Source organism: Hippopotamus amphibius, chromosome 3, assembly GCF_030028045.1.
Source record: "Hippopotamus amphibius kiboko isolate mHipAmp2 chromosome 3, mHipAmp2.hap2, whole genome shotgun sequence".
Classification (NCBI taxonomy): Eukaryota; Metazoa; Chordata; class Mammalia; order Artiodactyla; family Hippopotamidae; genus Hippopotamus; species Hippopotamus amphibius.
This window is the reverse complement of record NC_080188.1, coordinates 122,197,980-122,223,682: the sequence shown is the minus strand read 5'-3', so window position 1 is coordinate 122,223,682 and position 25,703 is coordinate 122,197,980. Positions and strand designations below refer to the sequence as shown.

The 25,703-nt window shown below is 56.5% G+C and overlaps 2 protein-coding genes across 7 annotated transcripts in view; one reads left to right on the top strand and one right to left on the bottom strand.

Moving 5' to 3' along the window:
• Positions 1-12,410, top strand: part of SYT7 (synaptotagmin 7) — a 59,541-nt gene extending 47,131 nt beyond the window's left edge. For all 6 annotated transcript variants that reach the window (XM_057728789.1, XM_057728788.1, XM_057728784.1 and 3 more), the window contains 5 exons: positions 4,131-4,401; positions 7,833-8,002; positions 8,395-8,509; positions 9,003-9,202; positions 11,387-12,410. In XM_057728789.1, the coding sequence (XP_057584772.1) occupies positions 4,131-4,401; positions 7,833-8,002; positions 8,395-8,509; positions 9,003-9,202; positions 11,387-11,491 (861 nt within the window). In that variant the 3' untranslated portion in view covers positions 11,492-12,410. The remainder of the gene's footprint in view (positions 1-4,130; positions 4,402-7,832; positions 8,003-8,394; positions 8,510-9,002; positions 9,203-11,386) is intronic.
• A 6,455-nt stretch (positions 12,411-18,865) lies between these two features.
• Positions 18,866-21,130, bottom strand: LRRC10B (leucine rich repeat containing 10B). The gene has a single exon (XM_057728614.1). The coding sequence runs from the start codon at positions 20,875-20,877 to the stop codon at positions 19,999-20,001; it is 879 nt and encodes a 292-aa protein (XP_057584597.1). The 5' UTR covers positions 20,878-21,130; the 3' UTR covers positions 18,866-19,998.
• Between the last annotated feature and the right edge of the window lie 4,573 nt (positions 21,131-25,703).

The window sequence follows — 25,703 nt, the reverse complement described above, 5'->3', positions numbered from 1 at the left end:
GGTGGAAGTTGTCCCCTCTCTTGGAGTGGCGTCCCATGGAGTGGTGGTCTCAGGTGGCGGCTCCCAGTGGAGTGGGTCTCATATCCCCATCCCAGGGACCATCCCCAACCCCCACGGCTGGGGGGGGCCAGCAGAGGCCCAAAGAGAACAGGAGAGCAGAACCCCTCTGGTCCTAGTCCCTGTGAGGGGACAGCTGTGCTGGGGTTCTGCTGTCCACCCGCCACCCTCCCCGAGTCCCAGCCCTGTGGATCTGGGCTGTTTTCACCCTGGGAGAGGGTGTGGCTTCACATGGCGCCCCCTGGTGGCGTCAGTGAGTCACAGCCATTTGCCCCACCTCTGCTTTCCAAAGAGCTCCCGGAGGGGCCAGGGCCCCACGGCGAGCAGGCATTCTGTGATGGGGCAGCGGGAGATTTCAGGCAGGCGTCAGTCACAGCCTTGGCAGCCCAGAAGTTCCAGGAAGGCTTGGAGAGGACATCAGGGTGGGAACCCGGGTGCCTGCTGGGTTCCTACGGTGCCAAGTCATTTCCTGTCCCTGGACCTGGGGCCCCCTCCCTCTTCCCCCTTCCCTCCTCCCTGTCCTCCCGCCTCCCTCCCACAGAGAGCGGGAAGGGGGTTTAGTGGGCTCTCAGGCCCTCGCTAGACCTGACATGGTTCCATTCAGAGTTCCCCTGCCCACTGCTCTGACACCGCAGCCCCCACCCTCCCTGAGGACCCCGGAGGTCCCAGGCCCCACCCTCCGGCCATTCAGGGTTCTGGCCAGCTCTAACCATCCACCTGCACTCCTCCTTTCTAGCCCGGCACCTCTCGAATTGTGATAGGCACATGAGTCACAGGCGAACCTTGTTAAAACGCAGATTCCCCGTCAGCAGGCCTGCTGCGGGCCCCCACATCCGCATTTCTCTTGGACACAGATTAAAGCATCAAATTCTCCATGTTCCAGATCTGGTCTTCCTTGAGTCTCCCCACCTCTCCCCTTCTCCCTGGGCCCTGTGTGCCTGCTCCTCCACCACCCTCTCGCTGTCTTCCCCTACCCGTGTAGATCAGCCTGGCTCTCTCCTCTGGACGGGCCATCACCACAGTCCATCCTGCCTCCCTGCACAGCCTCTTAATTGGTTACAGCTTCCTGGTAGCCAGGTTCCCAGAAGGGACGGCCCTTTCCCAGCCAGCCTGCCTGCCCCTCGCTGCCCCCAGGGAGGAGCCGACAGCCGCAGGCAGAGGAAGAAATTGCAGGCCCCAGTGCCCTCTCACAGGCTCAGCGGATGGTCAGAGGTGGGCAGGCAGGGTCTAAGGGCCCAACCCTAGGCCAAAGCTGGGTCACTGGCATTAGTAGTGATGATGAAGGTGAACCTGGCAGAAGTAAACCACAGGCTGATCTCTATGCCCCAGGCATGGAGAAACAGGAGTCGGGCACCCACAGCCTTACAGACAGAGGGACTGAAGGGGTCAGAGAGGAGGCTGGGCCTCATCCCTATCTGAGTTACTCCTGCCCTGCTTACTTCTATCAGAGCTGGGGCTCAGGCATCACCTCCTCCAGCCCTTGGTGGGGGTGACTAGCCTGGTTGCCATGGAAACAGATCCAGGAGCTGCCCTAGCTGGTTAATTAGGGCTCAGGGCTGTGGTTTGGGAAGGCTGGGGGTGGGCACGGAGCCACTGGCCCCTTCTGAGGTGAAGTCCACTGGCCCAGCTTGGGTCTTTCACCCTAGACCGCCCTGTTTGGGAACCAAGGTCCAAGTGCAGGTGGGGCTGGGGCCACCTGGGCTCCAGTCACCAGGGTCTCTACCCCAGGTTTAGAAGGAATGGGGAGGGGCAAGTGGTCCTGGCAGGGACTGCATGCCCAGGCTCTCAGTCCAAAGCCAGCCAGGCTTCAGAGCAGGACCACGAAAGGGGTATAGACCGTATAGACCCACTTAACCTTTCTTGGAACCCCATAACATAGGTCTGTCTCATGGTCCCATTCTACAGATGCAAAAACTGACGTTCAAAGGGAGTGGGGCCGGTAGGAGGAGAAGGCAGGAGCACCAGGGGAAAACTGGATCTGGGTTGGGAAGCCAGATTCTCAGCAGGCTTGGGTGGAGCTTACAGGGCTCCCTGGACCCCAAGGGGAGGGGCTGAAAGGGCCAGCTTCTGCTGTGAGAAGAGCAGGGGGGACCAGGAGTGTGGCTGGTGAAACCCCAGATCCGAGTGTGAGAGTGGGGGAAGCTGGAAGGGCACTTATGATGGCGGGTGCTGCCCTGGGTTCGGATTCCGGCTCATCTCTTAGGCGACTTGAGGCAATAATCTCTCTGTACCCCCAACCAGACTGCAGCACGGTAGTGCCTGCCTCATCAGAATATTGTAGGAAGTAGAGGAGGACAAAGCATGTGGGATGGGGCAGGGCCAGGCGCATGGTAGTTATTGTTAGTGTCATCTGGATGTTTCTCACCTTGGGCAGGTGAGTCCTTCCTGGCTTGGGGGGTGGGGGGCATCCCTCAAAATTTCCCTGGGATGTGGGCCTGCTTTGATGGAAAGAGTGGGCTTTCAAGTCAGAGAGAGCCCTTTCTGCTGTGCAATCTTGGATATGTGACTTTTAACCTCTCTGAGCCAGTCTCCTCAACTAGAGAGTGGTGGCAACTGCCTCTCCCAGCTCTTGTCAGGATTCAGTAAGAAGGTGATGTAAGAGTCTTCCACCTCAGTTGGTGCACACCACATATATTCTTATTAACTATATTAATTAGCATCAATACTTCAAAACCTGGGGCCACCTCTCCAGGAGGAAGGAGGGGAGCACAGAGAAGTCTCCTGCAGGGGAAGGAGGGAAAGCAAACCAGTACCAGCAGTTTTGTCTTAAATGTGGTACCCTGGGTCCTACCCCGGCTCTTACCCAATCACCTGCCCCAGGAGCTTTTTTTTTTTTTAATTTTTATTGGACTATGGTTGATTTACAATGTTGTGTTTGTTTCAGGTGTACAGCAAAGTGAATTAGTTTTTTATATATATATATATATATATATCTCCACTCTTTTTTAGATTCTTTTCCCATATAGATCATTCCAGAGTACTGAGTAGAGTTCCCTGTGCTATACAGTGGTCCTTATTAGTTATCTATTTTATATTTAGTAGAGGAGCTTTTAGAGACAGGAATGCCTGAGCCATGTGGACCCCTGGATCTGGGTGGCATCTAGGATGGGACCTGGGGCAGGACCCAGGTGGCTAGGGGATGGGCAGGATTCTAAAACCTAACCAGGTGTCCCCAATGATCAGCCACAGCTGGGAACACTTGTCTGCAGACCCTCCCCCTAATTACTTCCTATTTGTTCCATATCCTCCAGGGAATGGGACACCATGCCACCCCCAACGTCTGTTGATTGCTGGGTCAGCCCAAGTGCCACCCCCGGGGGATGGGGACTGAATGCAAATGTAGCCTCCCTTCCAGTGGTCCTCAGCCTCAGTTTGCAGCACTGTCATCGGAGGCTCCTATTAAACAATGGTGCTGCCCAGGCCCACCCCAGCCCCATCAAATGAGGCTCCCCCGGGATGGAGCCTGGGAATCTGTAATTTTAGTGTCCCCGTCTTACACAAACAGAGGTTGCTTCTGAAAACGCGCCTCTCTCGTTTTATAAATCGTATCATCCTCAGAACCCCAGAGAGTCACTGTCCAAAGAAATATCGTGGTAAACTCTTTTGAGATGAGAACAATCTCCCTCATCTATTTTGTGGCCCAGGTTTTTGTGTTGGTGTATTTCACAGGGGGCCCCATGGGGCTGTTGAAAGGGTGGAGAGCTGGAGGCGGGGGAGGCGAAGCAGCCTGCCGTGGAGCCGAGGGCGGGGGGTGGGCGGCCACCCCAGGGCTTCGAGGAGAGGCTGGGGAGTGGGGCGCACGCAGCTCTGGGGTCCGGGGCTGTCCCGGCTCTGCCCCTGCCTCCCTGTGCGGCCCTGGTCAAGGCACTCGCCCTCCGCCTCCGCGTCCTCGCCCAGATGTCACTGTGGGATGTGCCACCACCAGCCCCACGTGCGGACCGGGGGAGGAGGCAGCTCTTGGTAGCTAGACTGGCCTCCGGCACAGGGAGGCCTCCCAACCGTGCTGGGCTGTGGAGGGAGCTTCAGGGAAACAGAATCCTTCCCAACGCTGCCTGCCTCTCCCCCGCCCCCAGCTCTCCCCAGGCTCCGAGGAGGACGAGGTCCACGAGGGCTGCAGCCGAGAGAACCTGGGCCGGATCCAGTTCAGCGTCGGCTACAACTTTCAGGAGTCCACGCTCACCGTGAAGATCATGAAGGCCCAGGAGCTGCCCGCCAAGGACTTCAGCGGCACCAGCGACCCCTTCGTCAAGATCTACCTGCTACCAGACAAGAAGCACAAGCTGGAGACCAAGGTGAAGCGGAAGAACCTCAACCCCCACTGGAACGAGACCTTCCTCTTTGAAGGTGAGGCTGTGCCGCCCCTGCCCCCAGAGTCCCCTCTTCCCCTCTGCCATCCCCCGCCCCCACCCAACCATCCCCCCCCACGTGACCACACGCACAAACGCACGTATATAGACGCGCACACACATACACACACACACACAGCGGTGAGTAACTCGGCCCAGTTAACCTGCTGCGTTTTGTGTCCAGCTGGGATGAGGTTACAGGGCTGAGTGGAGCCAGCATCACAGCCAGAGGCCGAGGAGGAAAAGCTGGGCCACTGCCTAGGCACAGGCTGCATCCTCAGGTGTGCAGGAAGGAGGGAAGGCAGCCACAGGATCCGGAGGTGGGGCACCCGCAGTGACTACAGTGTAGTGGGTAAGAGCCCAGGCTGTGGCCCAGGCTGCCTGAGTTTGAATCTCAGCTCTGCCACTTACTAGCTGTGTAACCTGGGCCAAGTTCCTGAACTTCTCTGTGCCATGGTTTCCCCATCTGTAGAATAAAGATAATAGTGAGGGTTAAACAAGTCAGCGAATTGTAAAAGCACTCGCAACACCCAGAAAATACTTTATACCAGTTTGTTAAACACACTCCATCTGTTGCCATTCTCTGACCCCTCCCCCGGCTCGGGACAGGCCCCTCTAGATGCGCAGCAACCAGAGCTCTGAACCATGCCCCAGGGTCCTAGAGGCAAATATCCTTCCTCTCTCCTGCAGGCCCATCTTTATCTCCTATCTCTGAGGAGTCAAGGTAACCAGGAAACTGGGCGTGTGATCAGGGAGTGATGCCTGTCCCAGGCCCTTTGCGTGCCTGGACCCCACTTAGAGAAACCATTACCCTTTCCTGACAGCCCTGTTCAACCAGTGAGAATAAACCCCCAAAATGCCAGCTGCCTGGTGCCCTGGCTCTCCAGAACCTGCAGTGTGTGCCCCAGGGAATCAGGAATCTTCCCCACCTGGTGTCCCAGCCACTTGATACCCCACCCCTTCAGCAAGGTGACAGCCAGCTCACCTACTAAATAAACCGTTGAGGGTGAGCTAGTGGGCGCTTGTTTCTCCCCTCCTCAGTTCTGCATGGGGGCCGGTTCAGAGATGGCATAACCAGTGAGAGGCTTGTCTGTCTGTAGGTGTATGTAGCCAGCTGATGGGGTGAGATTTATGGGCAGAGCCCCAATCCACTGATCCTTTCCACAAACATTTACCCAGCATCAACTATGGGCTGGGCATTGTCCTGGGTCCCAGGGGTACAGAAAAGAATGAGGCACCATTATGACTCTCAAGGCATTCTGTGGAGGACACAGATGTGTAGATAATTAAGCCATACATTGCATGACAGATGCTGCAAGAACCCAATATAAACTCCCCTTGGTGGCATTGAAAAACATTTCCCAGAAGGGGGCCATTCACAATGGGTTCTCATGGATGAATAGGAGTTTGCCAGGTAGGAGACCCCCTCCTCTGGTGTTGAAGAGAGCTGACTCAGGTGCAGGGACCTCTTGGAGCCTTCAGTCTTTCCAGAACACTTGTCCTTGTACATTTCACCTGAATAGATGCCAAAGGTCACCTGGGGAATTCCCTGGGGGTCCAGTGGTTACGACTCCATGCTTTCACTGCTGAGGACCCAGGTTCAATCCCTGGTTGGGCAACTAAGATGCCACAAGCCACGCAGTGTGACAAAAAAATAAAGTCACCTGGACAGGTCCCTGGGGTACTCCTAGGTGAGCAAGACATAGCTCATAGCCCCCCTCAATATGAGGAAGGGGCCCTGAAGGAATTCAGAGGCTGAGGCTCAGGGAACATAGGATTTCCTCTTCCCGTGCACCTGCTCCTGTCAGAGGCAACTCTGTTTCTAGCGTCTTTGGCAGAAGGTGCTAGAATCCTCCAGAACTCTTCTCCCTTCATCTTCTCTACCAGTTGAGCTAAGGTATTAAGTATGCGCTTTCCTTCCTGCTCACACCCCGGTTCAGCATCTCAGCACCTCAGGCCACCAGGCTCGCCTGCACCCCCTGCCCTCCGAGGCCAGTCCCTCCCCGGACTAAGCCTCCCAAGGCCCAGTGACTCCAGCTTCAGACCTTCCCCAGCTCCCTAGTATCTTCCATCCCATCCAAGCTCATTCCCCTGGCTCTTTGCTCTGGCCTTATCTCTTGCTCCAGCCCGGCACACTCTAGCTGCTCCATTAGGCCCTTTCACGGGCATTTATTCATTTGTTCAATTATTGATTCACTTAACAAATATTTAATCAAGTGCCTACTACGTGCCAGAAACAGTGTTAGATGCTGGGATCCGGTAGTTTAGGACAGAGATGCCTTCCTGGAAATTCTAACCTAGTGGGAGAATCATACTCAAGGAAACAGATAAATCTCTAGCACAGCGTGTGATAAGTGCTGGGAAAGGAAAGTGCTACTGTATAAAACAGGGGCTCTGAGCCCATCTGGGGTGTCAGGAAAGAAAGCTGAGACCTGATGGAAGAGGATAGGCCAGGACAGGGCGTGGTGGGGAAGAGGCAGGAAGAGCCAGGGTGGCTGGAGCCCAGTCATTGAGTGAAGAGTGGTCACAAGATGAGCAGGGAGAGGACAGCGGGCCAAGTTGTGGAAGGACTTGAAGCCAAGTCAGGGCACACGGCTTTTATTCTAAGTGCACTGGGAGCCATTGAAAGGCTTTAAGCAGGAGAGTATCATGATGTGATTTCTATTTTTAAAAGATCACTCTGGCTGCCGCGTGGAGAATGGGCTGTAGGGGAAAGCACACAAGCGGGGAGGGCTATTTGGAAATTCTTGTGACTGTCTAGGCAAGAGGTGCCGGTGGCTCCTATGGGGAGGTGGCAGTGTAGACAGGGACAGCTGCTGGTCTGACCAGGAAGGACGGAAGGACAGGCTGATGCACTGGTAGGAGGCAAAGGGTGAGCGCAGAGTCCTAGATCAGGCGTCTCCTGCTTTCTCTTTGCCTTTGCCATTTCACTCTGCCCTGAGTCCCCCTGGGGCTTGCTTTCTGGCAGCTGTGCCCATCTCAGGCAGGGCCACTTGCCCAGACTTGTCTCAGGATGATTGGCAGTGGCAGGGCTGCCCAGAGAGCAAGCGGGCTACTCCCGGCCACCGAGACGGACACAGGATGAATGAGTGAATGAATGGTCCCAGTCTGCTCTTTGTTAGCTGTGGGACTTTGGGCAGATAACGTAAGCCACCTGAGCCTCAGTCTTCTCATCTGGAAAATGGACAAGATACCATCCACCTTGCAGAATTGTCGAGGGAGACAAATGAGACCATGACAGACCTTGCTAACACTTCAGGAAGGTCTGAATGCGAGTGTTGCCTGCGGCGCCCAGGTGGGGTGGCAGCAGGAGGACACAGTGCCAGCCCTCCCCTTCCTCCCGGGGCCTACCTGCCCAGGAGCGTTGCCCTGCCCGGGTCTCATGTGGCCACTCTGTCCTGCTCTTCACCTGCGCTGTCTGTCCCCCAGGTTTCCCCTACGAGAAGGTGGTGCAGAGGGTCCTCTACCTCCAGGTCCTGGACTACGACCGCTTCAGCCGCAATGACCCCATCGGGGAGGTGTCCATCCCCCTCAACAAGGTGGACCTGACCCAGATGCAGACCTTCTGGAAGGATCTGAAGCCATGCAGCGATGGGAGTGTAAGGCCCCACCTGCAGGTCCCTGGCTGGGAGGCTGCCAGATCTGGTCTGGTCCTAGTCCCTCCACAAGCTCAGGGAATCGGGAGGGTTATGGGTGGGGTGGGGCAGGTGGGAGGGCCTGACGGAGCAGAGTTCCCACCAGGCGTCTCAGCGCCCGTGCTCGGCACTAGGGGAGGCTAGGCTGTGATAAAGAGCTGGGGAGCCGGACCCAGACCTGCAAGATGAGAGGAGACCAGGTGTGCAGCCGGGACAGACAGAGGGGGTGGAAAGCACCCAGGTCCAAACGGAAGGGTCCTGGGGCGGGAGGGGGCCCCCCCACAGCCCTCTTGTTCTCCCTCCCAGGGGAGCCGAGAGGAGTGTCCCAGCCTCATCGCTCCTCTTGTCCTTCCCAGGGGAGCCGAGGGGAGCTGCTCCTGTCTCTCTGCTACAACCCCTCTGCCAACTCCATCATCGTAAACATCATCAAAGCCCGGAACCTCAAAGCCATGGACATCGGGGGCACGTCAGGTGCTGGCGCTTCTCACAGCAGAGGGCGGATGGGTCGGGGAGGTTCTGGTGCACAGGAGTCCCTCTGGATGTGGACAGCAGGGTCCTGGCTCTGGCCTTCACCCCGATCCCCGCACCCAACCCCAGTCCCAAGCCCGATACCCTGGAGCCCTGGGGGCTGTCTTTGGAGCACCCTCAGGGTCAGCATCATCTTGGACTCTGTCCTTCCCAGAATCGGGAAGAAAGGGAACACGATGGTGGGGAGGCCTGGGTTCCAGCCCCAGCTCTGACACCACTTGTCTGTGACCTCAGGTGAGATCTGGCCTCTCATGCATGTTCACAGAAGGGCACAAAGTGATGGCTAAAGTCCCGTGCAGCTCCTCCACCTGCGGATCCCCCAGATCCCCCTCCTTCTTCCTTAGGGCTTTCCTCCCTCTCTGGGGAAAGCACACAGCCCCTGCTGCCCCAGACGGCCCCCGGTGCTCTTCTGACCCATTCCCCACCCGTCCCCCAGACCCCTACGTGAAGGTGTGGCTGATGTACAAGGACAAGCGGGTAGAGAAGAAGAAGACGGTGACGATGAAGAGGAACCTGAACCCCATCTTCAATGAGTCCTTTGCCTTCGACATCCCTACAGAGAAGCTGAGGGAGACGACCATCATCATCACCGTCATGGACAAGGACAAGCTCAGCCGCAATGACGTCATCGGCAAGGTAGCGGGGCGCCCGGCAAGGGTCTGTCCTTAAAAGAAGCAGCCTGAGTAGTGGGTGAGCGTGCAGGACAGCAGGAGAGAGGGGGTCAGTCCCTTCCCCTGTCAGGGCCTCCGTTTCATCTGAAAACGGGAGGATTGGATGAGATTCTCCCTAAGTGTCCTACTGTGGGTCCCTCAGTTCAGGACAGACCACTGGAAAGGCAGGGAAAGAAGGAGGTGGTAGGAAAAAGTGCCCTGGATCCCCAAAAGAGGGTTTTCTGGACAGGACCCTCTGACAGGGTAAGGACATCGGAACAGTGTCACCCAGGGTCCCATCTGCAGAGGGTGAGCTGCGTGGAGCAAGTATTGAGAGCTATAGTCAGGCTCCAAAGACCTAGCTTTGGTTCCCACCTCATCTGCTGTTCAACAGCTGTGTGACCTTGGGCAAGTCACTTGCCTCTCTGAGCTTCAGTGTTCTCATCTGTAAATGGAGCTACTAATACCAACCCTACGGCACTTCACAGGGTGCTGTAAGAACTGCCTGAGATATGTGGACATTCTCCTTGTAGAAAGGGACCTCTCCTCATCTTACATTAATCCCAAATCCATGCCTGGCCTTGAGTTTTTGCAGGATGTGATTCTGTGACATAAACCCATCCGCCTTCCTACTTTGAAATGTCTATTCCTGTGTTTGTTTACGGCTTAGTGTTGAGAGTGTGGGCTTGAGAGTCATACTGCCTGGATCCAGGTCCCATTTCCACCTCTTAACAGTCATAACTTTTATGAGCCTCATTTCCTCCTCTTGAAATGAGAGTAAGACAATGTTAACCTCACGGTGTGCTGGGAGGACTAAATAACACAGGTGAGATGCTTAGCACAGAACTTGGAACATATACATTAGCTACTGTTATAATGAAAATTATTTTCGAGAAGTTCCTAGTAAGGACATGTGTGTCCATTCAGGCATGGAAGTTTGACCAGGAACAGTGTAGGAAGCCAGGGCAGGTGGAGGGGAAGGGTAGATGCCAGGAGTGAGTGAGGGGAGAACACGGATCACCCAGGGCATGGCCCTGTATAAGGGAAACGGGAAAGGGTGACCTGGACACCCACAGGGAAGGGGGCCGAGGTGGAGGCACCCCTCAGACAGACGGGAATGGAGAACCTAGCTATTGGGAGTGAGAGGGAAATAGCTGGCCCCAAAAGAGGAGAGCTGGCCTGGCTTGCTGTCTAGCAAGGCCCAGGGAGTATGACTTGCTGACCAGTGGTCACAGGTGGGACAGGTCCCCAAGACAGCATCGCCCACACCCCAGTGGAAGCGTGTGTTCTGAGCAGGGCTGGGACCTGCTGAGCCCTTCCTTGACCAGCTCAGGCCAAGTAACCATACCTACTTAGAAGTAAGCTCTTCAGAAGCTTAGCCTTTTGGAGTTGGGTGTTCTTTAGCTACCACTTATAGCTCCCTTTGAAACAGTCCTACCTTCTGTTGGCTGAACCAAGGTGAAGGTGGATTTGTTCTCACTTTGGCCTGGGTGGCTTAGGGAGCCCTGTGCTCTTAGCTAATCACCAGTCACAAGGCCGGGGTCAGCCGGGAGATCATGCACACAGTCCCCCGAAGCTGTGACGCCCCTAACACAGAGGCAGGTAGGATTGGGCCAATAGTATAGAGCCACAAAGACTTAGATTTCAATCCCTCTGCACCACCCATAAATCTTGTGATTATGGGGCAGTCTCTTAACTCTCTGTACCTTAGTTTCTCCATCTGTAAAATGGGGATAATAACATACCTGCCTCGCAGGTAAGGATTTGATGATCTAGGTATATAAAGTCCCTAGCTCAGTGCCTGGTGTATAGTAAGTGCCCAGGAGGTGGCAGTGATTGTCAGTAAGAAGAGACAGACAGTGCCCAACAGGTAGGGGAGAGAAGGGCATGGGGGAGACCTGCCTCCATCCCCATCAATCCCCCCCCGCCACGAAACAGGTTGGGAGTCTAATTTGGAAGGGCCAGGCAAGCCCAGGCTCCCGAGGGGAGGCAGAACAAGGAAACTAGAGGGGCCTCTGTAGGGCAGGTTGTTACTACAAGCAGAGATCCTTTGGTTCCCATGAGCACAGGCTAGGGTGCCACTGTGGAAACGGAGTGTCACCGCCAGTGGGGGCAAGGGACAATGCTTCAGAGCGTGCCACTAATGCTGTCCTCTTCCCTTTCTCCCCAGATCTACCTGTCCTGGAAGAGTGGGCCCGGGGAGGTGAAGCACTGGAAGGACATGATTGCCCGTCCACGGCAGCCTGTGGCCCAGTGGCATCAGCTGAAGGCCTGAATGGGGCCAAGGGAGGCCCAGGGGGCCGAGGGCCCAGGTCCCCATCATGCCCTCACCACTTTATGCACAATGCCCGGCACGGCCCCCCCTGCCATGGGTGAGGGAAGGATCCTGAGGGCTCGGCCAGGGAGGGGTCCCAGGAATCCATCGGGCCCCATTTCTAGGGAGAACCAGCCCCTTCCCCCACCGGTCCAGCTCTGGGGGAGGGGCTCTGGGAGCCATTTTCCTGCTTTGCCCCTTTCCTTCCTGACTTGCTGATACTAAAGAAGTGGGCGGGGGGGAGCACGAGAGCCAGACGGCCAGACAAGCAGATCCCTCCAGAGGCCCGCCAGGTGGGCAGAGTCCCCCGTTTTCTTTACGGCAGAGCCTGGAGTGGAGACAGGCTGCCCTCTCCCCAGCCCCCAGTGTGGGCCCAGGAGAAGGGAGGTCGAGGCGTTTGGCCCCGGCCTGACCAAGAGAGGCCTGTTCCAGGGCAGTTTCAGGCGCCAGCTGGGCCCTGAATGCCGAAGATAGTATATAGCCCGCTCCGGGGTCCTGGAGCCGCTGCCCTGTGTACCAGTGTTGTGTCCATCGTGTGTGTGTACGTGTGCGTGCGTGCGTGTGTGGGGGTGGGGGTACTCGCTCCCTGTTTCCCTGGGGCCCACAGTGCTGAAGATGGTGCAGAGAGGGCAGGGTTTCATGAAGTGCGATAGGGCTGGAGGCTGAGAAATCAATGCACAGAGCCGGGGGCTGGGAGAGGAGAGGCAAGTGAGGGGTGAGTGGGACAGGGATGGAGGAAGGGTGGGGTGGAGAGGAGGGGCAGACAGAAGCTGGGCTGAGAACTCTCCCCCCCACCTCCCCAGAGCGCTCGCCTAGCCCCTTCCCGGCAATTTCATCTCGTGAACGTTAGTTCAAGCCTTGTAGGCACCTACTGTATGTATCACATTCCAACAGGACTTCTCTGCTCCTTTCTGTCTCAGGGGTCCCAAGCCCCCACTAGCTTTCTTCCCTCACACCCTCATCCAAAGACACCCTCAGCCTTCCCAGATGTCGTATCCGAGCCACATTGGCAACATTCACCTCACCTTCCAGCTTCCGTCCCGTCCTCCTCTCTGTCTGTGCAGACCTCCCCACCTACACCCCTCCATCCCCTGTGCTCATGGACCTTCCCTTTCATTCCGTCGTGGCCTCTAATCTTCCATCACTTGACCTTCTCCAGGGCTTTCCTTTCACCTTCCACACTGCTCCTGGTCCCTCAGAGCAGCTCCTTCTGCCCCTCTCAGTTCAGGCAGAGGAAGCAGGGAAAATTCCAGGGTTCTGTGAGTTCTGAGGTTGCCCCCTACAAAGAAGCTGTAGTTTCTCTGCCTCAGCTGCTGCATAGACGAGAACTGGCATCCCCTTGGAGACAGCAGATTTCGAGATGATTCCTGCTTAAGCCCAGTCATCCCCAGGCAGGTCCCGGTATTGATACAAGACAAGCTGGTGACAGTCTCAAATCCAGGGGTCTGCAAGCCTGGGCCTGACATTCCCAGCACACACCGCCAGGTGGCATCCTGACACAACAGTCTGTGGACGAGGTCTGGGACCACAGTTCAACCCCAGATGGGTCTGACATCCCAGGAAAGGAGACTCTGGAAAGGGTGCCCCACTTAGCACAGCAAAAGCATAGGCAGTTGGGAACCATTTTCCTTACGTAGACATCCCTTTGAGCTGAGCGTTCTGCTCTGTGCAGTAGACGCTCATATTTTTGCCTGTATCAAAAGTTTCTTACATAGAATCTCACACCCCTCGCCCCTACCCCCTACCCCAAGGATCTAGAGGAATATCATACAAAGTAGGTGAATCATTTTGTAGAGTGACGCGTGCTAACGTAAAGCAAATAGTCACCCACATTCCTTGTAAATCCCAATTTTTCTATATTGTAGCTTTGCTTAAAATGGGGGTCTGCCCCAACGGCCCGGTCCTTATCAGGCAGGCTGGGGAGCCAGCCCCCAGGGGGGACGGGAGGGCAGCGACTCCCAGAGACAGTGGAAGCCAAGAAAGGGTGCTGTTGGAACCTTTGAGAAGTGGAGAGGAATCTGCCGCTCCCCATCCCTCCCTCGAATCCTCGAGGCCCCGGAGGCCGGCGGCAGAGCGAGCCCCGCCCCAGGCCCCCTTGCCTGCTACAGAGCCCTCGAGAATCGAACCAACTTGCATTGAGTGGGCGGGGCAACTGCATCCCAGTTTTCCGAGCCCCGCTCACGAAGCTCTTAGCCAATCACATACAGAGAGCATGGCCTTGCCTGTTACAAATCTGACCCCACCCAGGCACGTAGATGAACCCGGCCTGGGGTTCTCCAGTGGTGACGCGCAGCCTGAACTCCGGGACGGACACAGGGGAGGGGTGGCAAGTGGTGAGCCAAGGGCGGGGCGGGGGCTAGCCAGGGAAGAGGCGTGGGCTATGGGGTGAGGGCGGGGGCGGTCTAAGGCTACAGGAGAACAGGAAAAGGGGGAACTTAAGGGTGGGGGGAGGGCACTGGTGTCCTGTCACCATCCTAGGACCTTGGACAAGTCACCCACGCTCCCGGGGCCTCAGTTTCCCCATCTGTAAAACGATGGTAATAATACTTCACCTACCTCATAGGGGAGGTTGTAAGGCCGCCGTCACCTGACCTGGGGGTGGAGGCAGGAGGGTTCTGAAGGTGCTACCCGAGAGCAAAGTATTATTACCGCAGCCTGAAGGCAAGGCCCGCCTGCCCCGCCCCTCACAGAGCCTCCAGGGATTGCTGAGGCCCGCCTGGGCCCACCTATCTCTTCTCCACTGTGTCCCCGGTCCCATCATGAGTGTCATCTGCCATCTTTGTGGGCACCCTAGACTTAGTCGTTATCTTGTTCAGGTATCCTTTCTTGTGACCATCTCCCCCACGTAACTGCTGTACAAATTCCACCTGCCCCAGGACCCCGCACCTGCCCACCGGCGCCAGACGCCAGGGGAGGGACAAGGAAAACAGCCACAAAAAAATCCAAGGGGAGCCCCCAGAGTCCCCAGCCCCACTGGGGCCCCAGGGGTGGGGATTGGTGGTCACTGTTTGTATTGTGTTTGAGTCCTTGAGTGCAAGCGTTTTATAAAAAAAAAAAACAAAAAACAACAAAAACCCACTATCACAAAAAAATTTGCAGCGAAGAGAAATGAAGAAAAACTGAAGAAAAAAAAAAAGGAAAAAAAACCATACAAAAATTTTCCACCACACGCACCCTCTAAGCCAGCAAGATTTCCTCTTTGCAAAATCATATTTTTGTGGGAATGGGCCCTGCTTTTTGTGGCAAGGCCTGTTCTGATTAATAAAGGATCGTGAAAAAGTAGGGCCTTGGCTGTTTCCTCCGTGGGTCCTAGCCCTCCCTCACCTCCCAGGGGAAGAGGCAGTGGGGTGAGGGGGTGGGGAGCCTGGGGCTGAGTCTCCCCTCACCTGTCACCTTTGGGATTTGGCTTCACGGGTGATGAGGCCCTTCCAAACTATCCTCAGTTTGAGAATATGAACCCAGCAGCTACCCAGGAAGCAGAGGAGCAACCGCACCCCTGGACCAAGTCTAAAGCAAGGCTTTTGGGAGTGGAGTCTCCTCAGGGCCTGAGAGGTGCCCCCCTGGCTCACCCAGCCCGACATCCCCTTCCTCAGTTCCCAGGGGACTCTCACCATCCTCCAAGGCAGGTCAGACAAACCAAAGGGAGACCTTCACCTTGCCCACCACCCCCTGAACTCTGGCAGGGCCACAGTGGTTTCAGGCCCGCGTGTCCTCCTCCTTCTGTTCCCTGTGAAGCTCTGGGTCTGTTGGCTGGACCTGCAGCTTCTCTCCATCCTTTTCTGCTTTCATCCTTTAGGATTGGAGAAGTCTCTCCAACTCAAAAGCGCCCAAGGCCAGTCCCAGCCTGAGGACCTGGGAAGCTGGGCCCCAGTGTCTTCCGTCTCCAGACACAGTGGCCCCAGGCAAGCTATTTCCTTCCTCCTGGTCTCAGTTCCCTCTGTCCACAAAAGAGCAATAACCATTCCAGCCCTTTCCCCTTCCCACACACAGCCCAGGAGAAGCCGAGGCCTGGCAGCTGCCGGGGTGCTTCAGAAGGAAGGTGCTACATCTGTTACAGGCACATGAGAAATGAGTGCCCTCCGTGGTTGTGTGTCCACCTGCTGGCCCCTACCCACTCCGAGTGAAGGGGCCACTGAGTCTCCTGCTCCCTAGCACCTGGGGCTGGCAGCTGCGTCCTCGCATTGCGCTAAGTGCCCCCACCTGAAGCTGCCCGCCCTCTCCCCTTCGGCCCCATGAATTTCTGACAGCCTGCTTTAAATATCCCGTTAAAAGATTCTGATCTCCAGCTCAGAGACTGGAGGGGTGCCCGAAGGTCAGGTAAGTAGCCTCACGAGCACTCCTTGCTGGAACTTCTGTTCAGGCCCCCTCTGGAAAAACTAGGCTTGAAAGCAGGACAGCTCGGCCTGGCAGAGGTGGCAGCCCCTTGCCATGGGCTCCAGGCCTCCTCCTGGACTTTTTTGCTTCTCCTGCCTTCCCTTCGTGGGGTCTGTCTTCATCCTTGCCTACAGAGACTCTCCCCCATCCCTCCCTCTGCCTGGGACCACTGCCCTCTGGTGTTCTCTTTCTCCTGCAAGTCCCTCCTGGATCCTGCTGCTTTCTGGAAGGCCGTCTCAAGCCACATCCTGCTCTGCTCTCCCTCCCCCACGATAACTCGAAGGACAATGCTTGAACACACTGTGTGCCCCAGCCTGTGGCTCCCCGACCATCTGTGTCCCTTGAAGATGCCCCGCTCCCTGTGTCTGTGTCCTGCGTGTATGTGTTGTGTCACCTTCAGATTGTGAGCCCCCCTGGGCAGGGATCCCTGTCTGAACGCACGTTCTGTGTGGCACATCAGGTGTGCTAATAAATGTTCATCCTCAGAACAAGAACGCCCAGGTGTCTTAAGGAAGCTTTGGGGCGATGGCTGAGCAAGCCGACGTGGCGGCGCTGGAAGCAAGGGAGGTGCTTCTGGGCAGGGCCCCCAGTTGCCAAGCACCCTGTTCTCCTGCTTTCCAAAGCCCCCGAGTGTGTGCAGGATGAGGGGGATGGCGGTATTGAAGCCCGGAAAGTACCCAGTCTGGGCTGCTTTGCCAGCCGGAAGGTCTGGCTATTGGGAGGCTCTGGGAGGAAGACAGGCTATGATTCCCATTTATTCCACACCCAGACCTGACACCAGCCATGGACAGAGAGGATCTCCCGTGGTGCGGATTGAGCACTGGGTTAGGTCTAACACCCATTTATGGGCAAGTCATTTACCTCCCCAAGCCTGTCCCTTGTCCCGTTGCTGCCTCTGCCCTAGTCTCATCAATGTCCCGCCTCCCCTCCTGCTCTGATCTGCTGACTCCCTTGGCCTCTGCCCTGCATCGCTGGCATAGATACTTTGCTTTTCCAGGGACTTCCTGCCCTGTGCCCTCATGGCCCACCCACTCCTGACTGTCCCCTGAACAACATGGGGAACCGTCGATGTGGCCGTTGTTACAAGCGCCCCTACAAAAGTCATATCCCTTTCTCCCTGCTCCCCCAAGGCCAAGTGAGAAGTCACAGGCAGTTGGGGGTGGGGAGCAGACAGGCTAGGACTCCTAATACAGTGCTCTCTTCATCACCGAGGAGAGCTGTGATGCCCAACTTCCCTGGCAACAGCCCCTTTCCTATCCTGGTCTCCCCCATTTCTACACGGAGAGAGACCCTCAATAGTGCTCTCAAACCAGGCATCAGCACCCACTTTCAACAACTCTCTAACTTCCCAGGAGGAAGCGTCTCCTGGTATTGAAGAGTGAGCAAGCAGCAGAGCTGCTTCCCAGGCCTTGACAGATTTCTCTCCTTTCCCTGTGGAGAAACTCAGCCTCGGCAGTGCTGTTTGGCTGGCGAGCAGCCGTGGATAAGGGTGCCATCCTTGACAATGCAAAAGGCATGGCCCTGTGTGCCTCAGGAGGGCCCAGGGGGACTCATCACAGGGCCTTTGCCCAGACCTAGTCTTCCAGTGAGTGCAGCGAGGGAAGAGAAACAGAGAAAACAGACCAGACAGAGGAAGGGCGTCTGGGCTGCTAGGGCGGGCAGTTATTCCAGGATAACTGTGGCTCCTCCCCTTCATCCCCCTCCCCTACCTCTAACATTTGCATGAAGGGAAGGTGGACAAACACCAGGTTGCATGGAGTGAGTGCTGAGCTGCAGCATCTGCTCGAAATAAACCCAGCTCCTTGTGTGCAGATGGAGAAACTGAGGTCTAGAGAGCCATGACTTGCTTAAGGTCTCTCGGTCAATAGCAGAATTAGGACTGAAAGCCATGCCTTCTGATTCGAGGTCCAGGGGTATATGTCATCACAGGAATCACGGGGCAAGAGGACAGTCTGGCTGGCTGACACTCCTACCCCACCTGAGTGACCGAGGACTCAAGTTCCTCCAAGTTCCAAGATCCCAGGAGGGACCACTGGCCCTGATGGAACTTCTACAGGGGGAGCATGGGCACCTGAGGAGCCCTGGGAGGGACAAGGTCTGCAGCCAACCCCCGGACTCTTCTTTTTCCTTGAGGAGGAGGAGGTAGCCTCCAATCTTCCCCACCTACAAGCACTTTCTGTCCATTGAAGGCCTTCACTCTCCCAAGCTGACTCCTTCAGATCCATCCCCTGCCTCATCCTAACCCCCAGGCCCAGCCCAGCGGCTAGCAGAACTGCTGGGCCAGGCTTGACCTTTGAGTCTCATATGACATCATCCCTGTTGCCATGGTGATGGTGACCTGGCAGCATCTTCTCATGGGAGATGGGCCTCTAGGCTTGTGGTTTTACAATTTTCTCTCTTTAAATATTTAACCTTTTTTTTTTTTTCCCTGAACAATGAGCAGAGAAAGTAATGACTGAGTTAAAAAAAAAGAAGAAGAAAAAAAGAAAAAAAAGACTAAGAGGGAGAGAGAGGAAAATGGAGAAATGGAGTCAGGGATATGGAAGGAGAGAAGAATAGTCACAGAAGGGGAGGAGGGGGTCAGTGCCAGTGAAAGAATGGAGAAAGGTCAGCCCAGCTTGAGATTCAGAAACATATTATGAATCTATGAATCAGGAATCTGAGAATTAAGCTGGAGAAGACTGAGGAAGGGGGACTAGGGGTGGGGGGCAGTGGCTGGGTGGCAGAGAGTAAGATACAGCCAGAGAGGGGAGCAGTCTTGAGCAGCCAAAGCCATTTGTGACTGAAGACAAGCTCTTGTTCCCCAGACAGACACAACAGTTGGCCAGGGCCACTGTGACGCAGAGCTGGGGCACAAGGACAGAGGGCAGTGCCAGAGAGAGCCCAGGGTCCCCACAGCGACAGGACCCAGTGCTCCCAGGGCTTATAAATAAACAGGCATGTGGGAAACGTACATTCTTTCTCCGAGAAATATAATTTATGTTTACAGCCAGTTTTCTTTTTTTCTTCCTAAAGAAAACACTACCATGTGGGGCCCCCGCCCCCGACAGTGTCCCTGAGTGGCCCTGGCCTTGGGCCCTCCTCCCATTATTGCTTGGATGGGAAAGATCTGGCCCTGGGAATTGCAGAGCGAGGCCTCACTCCTCAACCCTGGAGGCTGTTCTGGTGACGGAGTGGAGGCACACAGTGCTCGTCCAATGCCCCACGCTGTGCCAGCCACCCCGATGGTGCCCATTTAAGGGAATGGAGAGTACAGGCAGTGGCTACACTGGAGCAGCCGCCCAGAGCAGAGAGCCTCTCTCTCCGGTGCAGGAGGCCCTAGAGGCACAGTGGCTTCTTTTCAAACTTGACAGCTGGAAGGCTCAGGCTGTGGGGAAGGGAGGGAGTGTTCTCTTTCCCAGCAAGATTCCAGGCACAAGCTGGGAGAACAGAACAGAATGAAAGGCAGCGGCAGAGACCTTGCCTTCTGAGTACCCCTTCCCCATACATGGGCCTGGGGAGGGAGGTATGTACCATGAGCCCCAGTGGAGGGGCAAGGGCAGCTCTGGTGTTAGGGCCCCAATTCCAGTTTCCCACACCTGTCTGTCCTGGGCACCGGCCCCAGCTCCAAGCTCCTGCCCCTGGGCCAGGCCTTCTGGGGGCAGTTCTGCCTCTCGCAGGCATGTGGTCCACCCCAGAGGTAGCAGCTCCTGCACCAGAAAGGGTGGACCTAGAAGATCCAAACTCCAAGAGGATGGGTGCCCTGGATGGACATCCAGACTCAGCCAAGGGGAGGATTTCATGATCAGTGGTGACCCTAGTTCCAGGATGAAGCTGGTGCCTTTACTGTGCTGTCAGTGACTCTACCAGGGACCAGATGGAGCTATAAGAACTGGGTGGAGCCAGGACTTGGCCTGACAACCGCCAAGAGACCAGCCAGGAGGCAGTTTTCTCACTATCCTGGAATGTCTGAAGATGGCCCGAAGGCCTGCCTGTCCCCAGCAGCTTGCCCAGAATGACCCCTCCTCTGCCCCAAGTAGGGACCCACCTTTCCTGCAAACCTTCCCAGAACCCCTCCTCCAGAGCAGCCGAAGCTCATCACCCAGAGCACCGGCTCAGGTGCCCAGTCCTGGAGCTGCTTCCAGGGCGCGGAGGCTGTCCCCGGGGGCCCCAAGGGCCCGGGAGCTACCGCCCCCTATGAGCAGGTCTTCTTCCTCCTCATCCTCAAAGGCCCGCACTGGGCGCCGGGGCGGCGGCCGGGGCGTGGGTTCGTCGCGCTCGGCCATGCGCTCGACCGCGCCCTCACCCACAAGGAAGACCGTGTCGGCGACGCGCGGGGGCCCAGTGACTGGATTGTGGTCATAGGAGAAGACGCGCAGGGCGCGCAGCGGGTGCAGGTCGGGGAAGCCGCCCAGGCGGTTGCGGTCGAGGTCGAGGATGTGCAGGCGGCCCATGCGCAGCAACGCGGACGGGAACTCCTCGAAACGGTTGCCGTAGAGCCAGAGGCCTCGCAGGCCCGTCATGCGCGGCAGTTCCGCGGGCAGCGCGCGCAACCGGTTGTCGCCCATCTGCAGCGACTGCAGCGCCACCAGGCGCAGCAGCGGCCGCGGAAAGCGCCGCAGGAAGTTGCCCTCGATCCAGAGGCAGCGCAGGCTCTGCAGCTGCGCGAAGTCGGCGGGCAGCGCCAGCAGCCGGTTGCTACCCAGGTAGAGGCGCGTGAGGCGCGGCAGGCGACACAGACCGTCGGGCAGGCGCTCGAGTTTGTTGAAGTCGAGCGCCAGGATGCGCAGCTCGCGCAGCTCCTCGATCTCCTCGGGCAGCTCGCGCAGCCCCGTGCCGCTCACATACAGCTTCTGCAGGCGACTCAGCGCGCACACGGCGCTGGGCAGCCGCCGCAGCCGCCTCCCGCTCAGCTCCAACTGCTGCTCGCCGTTGCGCAGTTGCTCCTCCGCGTCCGACGGCAGCTCGTCCGGCGTGGATTCGGCGATGCCCATGGTCACGGGCCCCGGCCGGGGCCGCCGCCGCCGCCCGGCATCGCCCCGCCCTGGCGGTCCCCCGGCCTCCTCGACGGGGCCGAGGCCGCGCCGGCTCCGGGGCCCCCCGCCCCGGCCTGCCCCTGTGCCGGGAGGGGGGCCGTTCCGGGCCGGGAGGAGGCGCCCGCCTGGGGCCCCGCCGCCGCGAGCCGCGTTTCGCCGCCCGCCCTCCGGCCTCCCCCGCTCCCTCCACCGGAGGCCGACTGGCTCAGGTTAGCTCTGACTCGCAGCTTGGAGACCCGTCGCCCTGGCAACCCCCGACGCGCGAGAAGCTGCCAATGAGGCGGAGGGAGGGCGGGGCGGGGCGGGGCCTAGGTGCCACCCGAACGGGGTCCCGGCGCCGGAGCCCGCGCCCCGCTTTCCCACCCGACCAGCCCCAGAGCCAGCGCTCGCCGAGGGTACCCAAGATCCGCTCCCCGCGAGCCTGGTGCCGTGCCAACACAGGCCCGACGATCGACGCTGACTACACTTCCAGCCACATCAAGCAGTTTGGTGTGCTGTTGTGTGCGTCCAGAGCTGCAAGTCCAAGAAGAAGGAACCAAGGACGCAGGAAACGTCGGCATGCGACCCAGGACTCTGGACACGTGGCTCTCGAGGAGGGACCCAGAGGCGCGGTCACTGCCGGCCGTTCGTGTCCAGCGGCGTGTGCCCAGTCTTCCCGCTGGGGTCACTTTAGGATAGTAACTCAGAACAGTGTTCCTTTCTGGGCTTCCTCAGGGTGGGTCACAACTGAGGATCTGCGGGGGCCCGGGCTTGGCTCCGCCCTCCTCCCCGCCCAGTACACCCTCAGGGCACAGCAGGTTTCTAGCTAGTGCACTCACACCCCCCTCTCCTGCCGAATCCCTCCAGCTGTGCTCAAGGTCTCTGCGTGGCAGCGGTGAACAGAGGACTGGAGCACACGAGCGCCTTCGAGCACTACCAACGATGGCCACTCTCCTTCTGTAACTCTTCCTCTTGCACATGCTCCCGCCAACAGCCTTTTTGCCCCTGATTTCTCCCCTCCTGCTCCAAGTGCTCCTGCCAGAGCTGCCAGCAGAAACACTCCCTCTGGTTTATGGCCAGCCTTTCATGTGCCTAGCACTGTGCTTAAAGCATTGCATTGAATCCTTGCCACAAGCCTATGAGGTAGGTACCCTCATTGCCCCAAAGATGGAGAAACTGAAGTTCTGAGAGGTTTGATATGAGCTGAGTGACTTGCCCAAGGTCACCCTGCTGGCTAGGGGCTGGGATTTGAAACCAGGCAGTCTGACTCTCTAACTTGTCCTCTTAACCATGTACCACTCTAATAAATGGAAACAATGACCCCACCTCTGACCATGAATTTCCTCACAGCAGAGCCTCTCTTATGACAAAGGCATTATTTTTTTAAGGACTTTTATTGAGATATAATTGACATACAATAAACTGCATATATTTAAAGTGTACAATTTGATTTTTTTTCTTATTAGTAATGTATATATGGCAATCTCAATCTCCCAATTCATCCCCCCCCACCCCAACCTGACAAAGGCATTATTAATCCCACAAGAAAGTGGCCCTAGAGGGATTAGGCAACTTGCTGAAGATCACAGAGTGATTACAGGGTACAGCCAGGGAGTGAAGTCTGCAGGCTCCAGGCCTCCTCCATCCTGCCTTCTTACCTCGGCTGGTGTGACCATATAATTGGATGATGGGACAGACCTCTAGACAGCATCTCGCCCCTTGACCCACCGCCACCCCCATCCCCAACAGAGGCAGGGAAGGCGGCCAACCCAACAGCAGACAGCAGTGGCCAATGCAAGGAGAAGATGAAAGTCACAACCCTTGAAATGTAAGCTGGGCAGAGCAGGCAAGCTCTCTCTCTCCTTCCCTGCTGGCCCAAGGTCTGGCACATGGTAGTCATTCAATGAAAAATCCACATTTTAAAAGATGGAGGCAAACTTTACATCCAGTGAAATGCACAGATCATAAATGTACAGTCTGGTGGGTTTTGAGAAATGTAAACACCTGTGTAATAATTCCACCACTCAGAATTCCCTCGCACACCTGCGTCTTCCAGACAATCCCCACCTCGCAGAGGCAACCATGAGCCTGACCTCTATCATCACGGATCCGTTTTGCCTGCTCTTGAATTTTATATGAATAGAATTATTCAGTGTGTACCTTTTTTTGCTGCTGGCACCTTTTGCTCAGATACTCGATAACTATGTGTTGGATAAAAGAATCAAAGGACAGAGCAATAGCAGTTATAACGGGGGTGATGGGGGACGCAGAGGCAGGTATGGCTCTGAGCCAGGAACCAGCCTCGGACCCTTGTCCTGGAATGAAGACTGACAAGGTGCAAGCTGGGGTACAGGACCCGAGCAGAGAGAAAGTGAGGCCCAGACCCCAGATCTGGGATGTAGGAGAATTCTGAGCCCCAGCCAGAGGGACTTCAAGCTCCTTCCAGACCCCACCTAAGCCCCAATCCAACTGTCTCCCTTCTACTCATTTGGGAGAACTTCTAGGAAGAGGTGACATCTCAGAGGCCAGAAAGCTGAGGAAAACCCAGCCAGGAGCCACCCCCACCCCCGCCTCCTCCTGCTCCCCCCACCGCCCAGCAGTTTCCCCAAGGGAACATTTGCTGTGGAGGAGGAAGCCCAGCCAGCCCCCTGCACCACATGCTCAGAGCTGGCACACCAGCACCAGGCAGCCCTCTTGGGCTCCGCCAGCACAGGCAGGAGCCACATGAGCCCCTGTAACCCCAGCACCAAGCTTGGCACAGCTGCCTGGGTTCAAGGGTACAGGGGACCAGCCCTCTTCTCTCTCCGAGTCTTTTTCTTGCTCTCGGTAGATGCTGTACCTTCGCCTCCCACCAGGCCCTTCTCAGTGGGTAAAGGTAAAATGTGCTGCCGTTCCGGGCCCACGCAGGCTGGCAGCGGGGCAATCGTGCTGATGAATCACACTGGCACTGCGGGCGCCCAGTCCTTGTTGAGGCGTCACTAATGAATTAGCTTCACCCACAGCACGGGGCCTCTCAGCCTTCCCCCTCCCTCCCCAGGAAGGCAGGAAACTGAAACCTGGGAGCAGGGAGGGGCTCTGACAGCTCCAGGAATGAGCCCGGATCCTGGCCAGCCCCTCTGCCCACACGCAATGGAAAAACGTCCAAAGGACAGGCCCCTCAGGCCCCCCGAAAAGACCTCTCCATTCCTAACCATGAGCTATAACTGTCCTGCCCACCTCCAAATTTGTATTTTTTAAAGAAATTTTTGAAATACAGAAAAAGTACAAAGCTCTCTGTGATAAACACCCATGCCCAGAACCCAGCACTGACAATTGCTCACATTTTGTCATACTTTCTTTAAATCTCTTTTCTTTTAAATAAAAGGAAGAAAACAGCACATGTATTGTAGAAGTCTCCTTTGCCACCGCTCCCATGAAGTACCCCAGCCCCCTTGCCCCCTGACCCTGCCGAGGCTCCTCTGGTTCCCATCACCCCCCATCTCACGCCCCCTACTGATCTTTGGAGTCAGGACCACTGTGGTTGCTGAGACTTGAATAAGATCATGGAATGCTGGCTTCATAGGTTCTTAGAAAGCAAGGATTTGCACCTTTTAGAGCCAACCATGAAATCTCAGAGCTGGGAGGGTGCTAAGCTCCTCTGGGAGATCACAGGCTCTGTTAAATGTCTGTAAGAAGACAGGACCCTCATCCCAGAAAAGTGCACGGAGCCCGGAACTCACTCGATAACTCACACAATTCCCACGGTTCGTGATCTCCTGAGGGTCTTGTCCAACGCCCTCATTTGGCCAAAAAGGAAAGTAACAATGTCTTCATGCCATGGCCCACTCCCCTTACCTGCACTAGCCAGAACTTGCATCCTCACCAACATTAGGGTCTTCATTCAACAAACATTAAGCCCCTACTTGTATCCCCAGGCACTGGGGATGGCTATGAATGTGAACACCATAGACAAAACCCCCTGCCTCTGGGGAAATTGCATTCCTGTGAGTGGAGATAACTAAGCCCCTGTTCCACAACTGCTGAGCCCGCGTGCTGCAACTACTGAAGCCTGTGTGTGCAGAGCCCATGCTCCGCAGCAGGACAAGCCACTGCACTGAGAAGCCTGTGCACCGCAAGGAAGAATAGCGCCAGCTCGCCGCAACTACAGAAAGCCTGCGCGCAGCAACGCAGCAAAAATAAAAAATAAATGAATGAATGAATAAATAAATAAATAAATAAAACAGAGTGGCCTCATCGACAGGATGGTGTTTGAACAAAGACGGGAAGGAGGGGGAGCAAGTTAAGCAGACAGACGTCTGGGGAAAATGCATTCTAGGCAAAGGGGGTGGCAATGCCAATTCCTCAAGTTCCAGAACTGCAGAAAGCCCCGGGAGCAAGCGGAACTTGGCAGCAGACGAGGACAGAGAGAGAAAGAGAAGGGGCAGACCATGGAGGGCCTGTGGCCTCAGTGAAGGCTTTGGCTTTGACTCTAGGTGAGAGATCACCGGGGAACTTTGAGCAGAGGAGTGATATAATCTGACACACGTTTTAACAGGATCCCTTTGGCTGCAGCTGCAAGAAAGATGTGTGCATGTGTGTCGGGGCAGGGGTGGGAGTGGGGGAGGAGTTTGCACAACTCACACCCCTCCCGTCTTGGTTCTTTTCCACAAAATGTTGATGCTTGTCATTTACTGAGCACCTACAGGTTGTCTAATTCACCTTTCTCCACAGCTTTGCCAGGCAGGTACTAAATCCCACTGCCCTACAGATGAAGAAACAGATTCAGAGAAGGTAAGTAGCTTGATCTAGGTCACACAGCTAGCTGA

What these genes read in the sequence shown, in the direction of transcription:
- LRRC10B (XM_057728614.1), bottom strand. Translation starts at nt 20,877, where the DNA reads ATGGGCATCGCCGAATCCACGCCGGACGAGCTGCCGTCGGACGCGGAG.